This window comes from Urtica dioica, chromosome 11 (genome assembly GCF_054948205.1).
Source record: "Urtica dioica subsp. dioica isolate 48M chromosome 11, U.dioica_male_clone48M_v1_H2, whole genome shotgun sequence".
Lineage (NCBI taxonomy): Eukaryota > Viridiplantae > Streptophyta > Magnoliopsida > Rosales > Urticaceae > Urtica > Urtica dioica.
The window spans coordinates 16,457,340-16,467,481 of record NC_142766.1 but is presented as its reverse complement, the minus strand read 5'-3'; the positions used below and the strand labels follow the sequence as shown (position 1 = coordinate 16,467,481).

Here is a 10,142-nt window from a genome sequence, read left to right as displayed (position 1 = left end):
CTCATAATCTTCTAGGTAAGTAAACCTCATTCACCTATGTTCATATGTTTAGAGTATTAACATTCTTTTCCCATTTGAAATGATGAAATTGTAATCTTCTAGGTAAGTAAACCTCATTCACAATTTACTGTTTCGTGACTTGAAGAGTTTTTTTCGCGACAGCTACGTCACGAAATCCCAATGTTTCGTGACAGGAAATTCATGAAATCCCCATTTTTCGTGACAGAAAAGTCACGAAATCCCCATTTTTCGTGACAGAAAAGTCACAAATCCATTTGTTTAGTGACAGGAAAGTCACAATATTTTATTGTTTCGTGTTATTATTTATTAAAAACTAATTTCATAAAAATAAAAAATGTGTCTATTTTATTAATTATTTATGTGTGTACTTTATTATTTTCATGAAAATTAACACAAAATTATTTTAAAAAATAAAAAATGTGTCTATTTTATTAATTATTTATTAAAAACTAATTTTATAAAAAAATGTATCTATTTTATTAATTATTTATGTGTGTACTTTATTATTTTCAAATTTTCATTTTTATATTTATAATAATCATTGGTCCTCTACGCCGTATTTAATGAAATACAAGAGTTTTATCATTAAATTCCATCAAAGTGTCACGAAATTCTAATTTTTTTCGTGACATAAAGGTCACGAATTCTCATTTTCGTGATAAATACGCCACGAATTCTCAGAATTCTCAGAATTTCGTGATAAAAAAATGTGTCTATTATATTAATTATTTTGTATACTTTATTATAACATATAAGGACAAATAATAGAGAGAGAGAGGGGGTAGGTGAGAGTGGGGTCCATGAGACATTGATATTTTCAAAAAGTAAATAAATAAGGATATAATGGTAATTACATAAATGAAAAAAGTGTCAGAGGTCCTATTTGTGACCTTTTAAAAAAAAAGTCATTTGCATTTTTTTTACTCCTAGTTTTGGAAAACTCCCTTCTTTGAACTAGTGCACTACTTCTTCAAACTTTACACAATTATTATCATCTCCTGGTCTCAATCCAATCTTAATATCATTATAATGATGATAAAAATATTAGAAAGCACAAGTTCAAACCAAATATCCATTTGTGAAACAAACAAGGAAATCAAAACATTAAATAGTCAACATATTTTTAAGAGAGAATTAAAAAACTATGACCATTTAAAATTTTTTTTTTTACAAAAATTCATTAATTTATACTAATTCTAAAACTATGATAAAGTTTTTCAATAAATATAATTATTTATTGTCATATTTGTTAATAAACACAGATATTTATTTATAAATTTGTTAATAAATAATTATAGTTTTGAAATTAGAAGCGATTAATGAATTTTAGACATAAAATATTTCCAGTACAACTTCATCTTTATATCCATGACTAAATAGTGGTAATTTCTTTTGAGCAAAAAAAATAGTGGTCATTTCTTGAGAATTTTGTAAACAATTTACAGACAAATTTCATGTAGTTGCAAGTCACTCCTGCAACGTGAATTTTCAAGAAGAAAACATGTAAACGACGTGCAATTGCAAGATAGCCCTTCAATTCTGCAAAATGGACTTTTTTTTCAGAATAAAGTTTAATGATGCTATAAAAAGAAAGAAAAACAAATCAGCTTTTTACGGAGTTGCATTAAATAAAATTATTTTTTGAGTTGAACCATAATGAGCAGCTGAAGTGTTATCCCAAAAAAGAAAAAGAAAAAAAAAAGCAGCGGTAGGGTTTCTTATTTTTCTTTTTGGGGATGTATAATAAAGTGAAACCCTGAAGTTGCCCACACACATTAATTTTTGCCACGTGGCATAAAGTTCTCTTGCTTGGTGAGAAAGTTTTGAGTTCAGAGACTTGTGAGAGAGCGAGAGAGAGAGAGCCCAAACTTATTCCACGAATGATGTAGAGACACCTCACTATTTCAGCCTCATTCTCATTTTCGAAATCTCTCTCTCTCTCTCTCTCTCGCTCCGATTTTCCCTCTCTCTCTCTCTCGCTCCGATTTTCTCTCTCTCTCTCTCTCTCTCTCTCTCTCTCTCTCTCTCTCTCTCTCTCTCTCTCTCCTTTTCGGTCCTCCCTGAACCCACGCCGCTTTAAAGCTAAAACAAGACAAATTTACGCAGTGCCTGACTTTCTAAGAATATTAATACTCATATCGCTTGCAGCTCTGTACCTGTGCTTCAATGGCGGTCGTGGACTCTGAAGAATCACGAATTTCTCGGAAGAAAAGAAAGCGCGAGGCCTTGAATGATCATAGAAAGCTTCTTCTCGATGAAAGAGTCGAGGTATCTTTCTTTCCTTCTTTTTTTTTTTTTTTTTTTTCTTTTTTAATATTTTCCGTTTGTCGTTATCTCACGAAAATCAAGTTCTTTATCTTGCTCTCGTTATTTCTTTCTGAATTTTTTATTCGATTTTTTTAATCGTAGTATCGTACACACAGCCGTCGTTTTTTCATGTAATCATTACTCGTTATCATTATTAAACCTCATTATTATATTCTTCGACGATTTTTCCTTTCTCATTCATGGCATCTGTGTTAGAGAATTCTTTCGGACTCTTTTAATTTCTAGGTTTCCGATTCCAAGGCAACATTTTTTTAATATAAAAATGAAAGCTATTTCGTTCTTTCCAAAATTATCACTCGCTATACTGTTTGCTTGCTTTAATCATGACTTTAAATGTCCGTACACCACACCGATGACCAAAATTCACAGGTGAGAAGCGTTGAGGACGGGTTTAGAGGGTCGTGGCACTCAGGCATTGTCGTTGCATGTGACAAGAAACGCCACCGCAGCATCAGGTACGACCACCTCCTCTCTGACGAAAATTCCGGCGAGCTCATAGAAACTGTGAGAGTGTCTCCGGTCCTCGACGGCGCCGGAGAAGAATGGCATAGTCTTCTTCACAGCCGAGGGATAATCAGGCCTTTGCCTCCCCCGGCTCCGGTGCGGATTTGGGACCTCCATTACGGCCTCTGTGTGGACGCCGAGTATAATGACGCTTGGTGGGAAGGCGTGGTTTTCGACCACGAAGACGGTGCGTCGAAGAGGAGAGTTTTCTTCCCCGACTTGGGGGACGAGCTGGTGATGGAGATCGATCTCTTGAGGATCACTTGGGACTGGGACGAGGCTACCGGGGAATGGGAACGGCGCGGGAGTTGGGCTCTTCTCGAGGTGGTCGAGGAGTTCGAGCAAGAGCACGGCCACGCTCTTCCCGTCTCCATGAAGCAGATTTGGTACGAGGTGAGGGAGAGAAGGGACTTCGAGAAGGTGAGAGAGTGGACTTGCGGCGCGAGAAAGTTGTGGAAGGACATGGTGATGGAGGTTTGTGATTTTTATCTGGAGCTTTTGGCTGAAGAGCTGTGTCGGATATTAAAATGTTCCAGGAGCTTGGTGCCGAATTTGATGGACTCGGTTGCGCGTGATGTGTCGGGATCGGCTCGGACTGGTTTGGATGGTTCCGAGGCTTTTGTACCTGTTGATGAAATTACCAATGATTGGCTTCGACAACCCGATGTGATGAGCGGTGTAGCTTCTCTTGCGAACTTTGATGTGTCAGCTGTGATTTGTTCGATTGCTTCAAATACATCTCAGCCTATAGAAGGATTGGGTAATCTAACTCAGGTTTCGCCGAGCTCGCAATGCAATCATGACGAGAGTCCTATGGAGGACATTAATACCAAGTATTCCAGCGAGATCATTGCAGGGCGTGGAAATTCAGTGTCTGTTAAAACTGGAGCTTATAAACCTGTCAGCTCGGATATGCTTCCCGCTGCCGAGTTCTGCCCCGGGGCCGTTGACGAGTACCTCAACTGGTTTAGAAAAAAATCGCAGAGATTAAAAAAGCGTGCTTCTCTGTTCAAAGATGTTTGGAAGCATATTTCGTATTTGGGCTGGAAAATCGAGCATTCAAAGGAGAATGGAATGGCTAGAAAACGGTACACCCCACCAGGTGGAAAATGTTTGTATTCTCTGATTGAAGTGTGCAATCACTTGACCACATCCACCGCCGATCTAATTTCTTCACCCTACGGAGATGAACCTAGGATAATAAAAGATTCACCAAGCGCTCTTCGGCCTCTTGAAGAACCACGGGAGAGCCGAAACCCAAATATTAGTCCTCAAGCTGCACCGTTCCCTGCCTCTCCACCGGACCCAGATTATTGCTTGGAACTATACACGGATTATTGCCGGAATGGGGGTACTGTTCCTCCCAGCATATATAGTAATCTTGGACCAAAAGCGAAGGCACAACTTTTGGCATATGGATGGATTATCAGCAAATGTGCTATTAAGAATGGGAGAAAGTATGATGTGTACATACCTCCAGTGGGAAGTAGGATATACTCCCTTAAATCTGCCTGCAAAGCTTGGTGTGAAATGAAGAACACTACCACTTCTGCCTGTAAGCGTACCTCTCGAATAAAGTTCATCCTTGGAAGTAAGGGTGCTTCTACTGGCAATGCACAAACCCACTCGAAAGCGTTATCAGAAGAGGCTTCCCTAGGTCTTCGGAAAGTGAAGGTCAAAGGGATTCGGAAGGCCCGTAGGAAAAGAGACAGTTATTTATATGATTTTGCAACTCATTTGTTTCAATCGCGAATAAACATGCACGCCGAAAGAGATGTTGCGCAAAATGGTCCCATGAAGAGCGGATCTCGGAGTCAACCAAAGTGTCGAAATTCAACATCATCCACAGCTATCAAACCGAAAGTTGCAGAGGATGAAACGCGCCCGACTTGTGTTTTGAGGTCAAGCAAACGTGTCCGAGATGTGGTTATACCGAGTTCCTCCCACAGGAATCGACTGAGTGTACTCTCTTGGCTGATAGACAACGGTTCGATACTGCCAAGAACGAAAGTACGTTGCGTCAGCAGAAAGAATAAGCGTAAGTCGGTGGAAGGAAGAATAAATGGTGTAGGGATCAAGTGTAGCTGTTGCATGAAGATATTTACTTTGAGCGGCTTTGTAGTCCATGCTGGCAAAAAAAATCGCCGCAAAGCCGCGGCCAATATTTTTTTGGATGATGGCCGGTCTATATACGATTGCGCAAAGCTATCCGTTTCTCAGAGAAAAAGCTTCGCAACTGAATCGCACGCTAAAATGAAGAGCGAGTGGCGTAAGGGTGAGAATGACCACATTTGCTCTGTATGCCAATATGGAGGGGAATTGATGTTGTGCGATCGATGCCCGGCCGCTTTTCATAAGAATTGTTTGGGACTGAAGGTAGCTTTCTACGCCTCGTTATTATTGTTTTTATATTTATTGTTATCCTGAGATATTTATATGGCTTCTATATCGACTTGAATCGAATATTGTTTCATTTTGATAGGATATTCCTGAAGGGGATTGGTTCTGTCGATCGTGCCATTGTAGGAAATGTGGAGCAAGCAATTTCGAAAAGGATAAGGAGCATACTAAGGATGAAAGTATTCTCACTTGCAGTCAATGCGAGCTCAAATGTATGTTACATACCTTTTAAACTGGATTTGTATATTGCAATACCTCTAATTTCTGTTTCCATTTACTTGATAGATCACATTGGGTGCTTGAATACCAGACAACTGGCAAAAATAGAAGACGATCCTCCGAAAAATTGGTTTTGCGGTAAAACTTGTAAAAAGGTATTCCCTAGATGCGTTAGTGTTAATTTCTTTTTCAAAACTGATTCTCAGCTACGAATTTATATATGTTGGATTTATCATCTGGCAATATTCGACTGTAAACTAATGGACGAGGACTATAATAAAGTCTTTGTTGCTCAAGAATTTTCTGCAGCCCAAATTAACTGTTCTAGAATTGGGTGTCATAAAACCTGTAGCATTTCTTAAGTTAGTACCACTGAGGAAAGACAATTTGGCTTCCTTGGTCTCACATACAAATTAATCTTCAGGGAAGTGATGGTAAAAAGAGATGAATCTGCAGTTCATTGTTCATCATAACATTTTCATAATGGCTGCTTAAATCTCTGATAAAAAGCTGGCAGTTTCGCTATTGTTTTCATTACATCTTATTTGCTTGGTACAAATAATCTAATACAGGCCACTTGAAGTAGTTGGTTTATTTTTTTCTTATGCTTCAGGATGCTAGAAGAATAGAAAGCATTGTGCCCACTTGAAGTAGTGTTTTTTTTTTTTTTTTTTTTCTGTTATCGGTCGCATTCTTTCTTCTGAGATATTTTTTACGTTCACATTTTCAGATACATTATAAACTACAAAAGCTTCTAGGAAAGCAGACCGATTTGGATACAAACAACCTAACCTGGTCTTTATTGAAAACCACGAAGACCAATAGCCACAAAACTGACTCTGAAATCGACGCCGTGGAGACTCATATCAAACTTGATGTTGCCCTTACTGTGATGCACGAGTGCTTTAAGCCTGTTAGAGAGGCTCGTACCAGGAGAGATCTAATGGAAGATGTTATTTTCAGCAGAGAGTGAGAAATACCTATTTTCCTACTTTTGCAACTGCTATTCTCATTTTGATCTTGGTTTTCTTTATAGGTGTTTCTTCGCGCGATGCGTGATTTGAAGTGCTTTATAATCACAGAGATTTGAGTTGAACTTTATACTGTTCCTGGATAATTTAATATCTTTTTTTCACGGTTCAATTATCTTACTGTTGTTGCTAAACTTACCTTTTTGAAGTTGAATCTTGTTTCCTTCTTTTTTAAATAATGCAAGGTTTCATTTAGGATATCAGATTCAGGTTCTTATGTCACATTCCATAAGATCTGATCATTGTGCGTTTGAAAGCCAATCTGTTTAGAGTTGTTGATGTGTATCGAGTAATATCTTTAACTACTGGACTTTTGAAGTGCTTGATTACCCTGTTCAAGTGCTATAATCCAAAAAAAAAAAAACTCCACTCTTGCGCCAAACTGGCTATTTTAACCTTTTTTTTTTCCTTATTCTTTGGAACTACAGGTCGGAGCTTCAACGTCTGAACTTCAAAGGCTTTTATACGGCCATCTTAACAAGAAATGATGAATTAATATCTGTGGCTAATGTAAGGTATGCTTTATATCTCCCTTTTTCTGCTTTCTTTTCCATTATTAAATTTTTTTCCTCCTCTGCCTTTGGTTTAGAATAATCCTAGCCTCTTGTTTGTTTCACATCTTTTTACTCTTAATATAAAACGGAACATTGCGGTTTCCTTCTTCTGTTAGTATGTAATTAATAGCTCTTCTATCTGCCTTTTGCCAAAGAATCCATGGGAAGGAAGTAGCTGAAGTTCCTCTAGTTGGTACGCGATTTCAATACCGTCGACTTGGAATGTGTCGCATACTAATGGAGGAGCTTGAAAAGGTATCAGAGTGTGTCTTTGTGCATCTGTTGAAAAACAATACTCGGTACTTTTCTTGGAATCCAAATATGGAGCGAAACTATTTCACCTGTTCAGGATTATGATAACATTGTGATGGATTCAAAAGCCCCACGTAGCATGTAAAAGATCTTAAAAATTGAAGTTGCTATTCACACATTTTCATTCAATAATTACAAATCTTTTCTAAATCTTATGATACACACAAAAGATGTGACCTTCCCAGGTAAGGAATACTGAACTTGTGAACCTAATTTACCAAAACTATAGTGGTTTTGTGAATCTAGTTTACCAAGTAGGTTAAAGATCTTATGTGTGTGTGTGTGTGTGTGTTTTTTTTTTTTTTTTTCCTTTAGTAGAGAATTGTTATTAGTTCTGGCTTAGTTAAGTAATCTGAAATTAAATTTTTCATCTCTTGTGGATAGGTTATAAATGTGATCACTGTGCATACAAGGTCAAGATATCATTTCTTTACTAGTCTATTAATGTTTCTTTTTTGGTCAGTTAACTGAAAAAATCTTACTATTTCCCCCCTTATCCTACCTTTATCTTGTATGAGCTGATGTATCTTTTTTTCTTCTTCTCTGCTTTGTAGAAAGTTATCAAATGCTTTCCTTAATTAAGCTGCAACTCATGGATTTGTTTTATCATTTTGTTAATTTTCTCATCACTGTCCCCATTTTTTTTAACCTTTCAGAAGCTCACACAATTAGGAGTTGAAAGATTGGTTTTGCCTGCTGTTCCTAGTGTGCTAAGCACCTGGACCGGTTCATTCGGATTCTCAGAGATGACAGCTTCTGAGAGGCTACACTTTCTGGATTATACATTTCTGGATTTTCAGGGTACTACCATGTGTCAGAAACGACTAACAAACGACCGTCTGACTGAATTACGTCCGCTAAATGGTAATTATTTGCTTCTCCACCTCTGGATGATGAGAAAAATCGGAAAAACGAACTTGTCTATTTCAAAACTAAAAAGGGTCCAGTAGATATATAGCCATATTTACATGTATGATTTGCTATTTAGCCAGTAAATATTTGGTAAATAGCCAACTTTTGTGTAATCAGTTGTAAATAATAATGTAAATAGTTGTAACCGTAATAAAGGTTGGCTATTTACCAAATATTTACCAAAGGTTGGCTAAAGTGTAAATATGGCTAGTTTGCTAATTGTTTGATATAAAACTGAATCCGGTGCACTACTATGCAGTGGTGCGACCTGGATTAAGTGGAACTGTCTGTGATGACGGAGAGAATGCTGACATTGATAGATCAAGTGCCGTTTCTGAAGTTTATCAGGCTCAACAAACTGAAGATGACCAATTTGCATCACAAGGACAGCCAGAGTATGTCTTACTTCTCACTTGCTCTAACAAAATGGAAGGCGAATAATAAATTTGTCAAAGTAACTCACATTTTCCAAAGAGAGGACTTATGCCTTTTAATCTCAGGTTAATCGGCGTATTTTAGACCATAAAAAGGATTGCTGTTATTCCTTCAGATGTAATATATTATTCAGATGCAGAGAAGAATTTTGTGATAATTAATCTCGTCAGCAGTGTATATGTATTCTCTCCCGATTACTGATAAATATAATCTAATTGTAATGATAAAAGCTTGTAAATAATGTCCAGTCCAACTGCCGAGAATTTTAATCGCATGTCTCATCTTTATATAAGTGCTTAGTATTGATCGTGTATAATTTGTACACTAGTTTCAAAGAGAGGCTTTTTATTATTACAAAACACATCCTTTATACCTTAGGCATAGAAGTCCCACAAAATGGCCAAACTTCACTGTAGCTGTTGACGTATAGAGACATTGATGTAGTTCCACTGGGATGTAATTAGCAATAGTTTTCTACGAGAAAATGGTTGGGACAAGCGCTTTCGATTTTTTTTAGAGTTTTCCCCTTTCCAACAAAGGAAAAGGTGATGCAAATGCCATGTTTCCCAAATATGATATTACTGTTACGTTCCCTTTCTTCTCCAAGTTTTTATAATCCAGCGTTGTGATTGTTTTACTGACTTGAGATCTAATCGTTTTTTTCCCCTCAACAAGGTGTTCTACGGCTGACAAGGCTGATACCGAAATTAGCCTCGCTGATATCGCTCTGGTGGTACTGAACATTTCTTCCTGAAACACTAGGCTTATTTTCCTTTATGGTTAACTTATTTTATCGTTTCTACGTGTAGGTGAGGAAAAAACAGAATTGCATGATCAAGCCGTATTTTGATGTTATCAAAAGCAACCAAGATTTGTGCACAAACTCGGCGAGGAGGCTAGATGATGGGCACTTGTTCTCGAAGTTCTATATTCGAAAAAAACGTCTGGTTTGAGATTAGTTAAGTTACCAAGCAATTAGACTAACACGGCGGTTTTTAAAGTTGCTCTCTCAGTGCAGACCTTGACCATATGGGAAAAAAATAGTTTACGTGGGTTTTGGAACTGAGAGAAGTAGATAGGGTACAGGTTCAGGAAATATACACGCAAACAGAGATCCTTGTGATTTCTTCTAGTTTTGCATATTTTGTTTTCTAGGTGTACGAGGCTTTTCTTTTGAGGGATTGATGATTCGGAAGTGTATTGATATGATGGCGGAAGTGAAGTAACGTTCTACATGGTTATGAATGAAGCACATGGAAAATCCACTAATTAAAGGGTTACTCTTAACATATTATGTTGTACAAAGCCTCGTTCTATTTCTTTCCTTTTTTTTTTTCTCATTTGTTATTAAATTACGTAGTTGATAATACGGATATGATTTCCAAACTTTTAGCTTGGAAAACTCTGGCATATAAGGGAGTACCAA

The 10,142-nt window shown here is 37.3% G+C and overlaps 1 protein-coding gene across 1 annotated transcript; it reads left to right on the top strand.

The window, feature by feature from the left end:
• Positions 1-2,035: 2,035 nt before the first annotated feature.
• LOC149381726 (PHD finger transcription factor) lies at positions 2,036-10,142 on the top strand. Its single transcript, XM_089600724.1, has 11 exons — positions 2,036-2,289; positions 2,719-5,229; positions 5,336-5,465; positions 5,539-5,627; positions 6,203-6,441; positions 6,932-7,018; positions 7,213-7,312; positions 8,026-8,233; positions 8,541-8,676; positions 9,392-9,449; positions 9,526-10,142. The coding sequence occupies exons 1-11, from the start codon at positions 2,188-2,190 to the stop codon at positions 9,667-9,669; spliced, it is 3,804 nt and encodes a 1,267-aa protein (XP_089456850.1). The 5' UTR covers positions 2,036-2,187; the 3' UTR covers positions 9,670-10,142.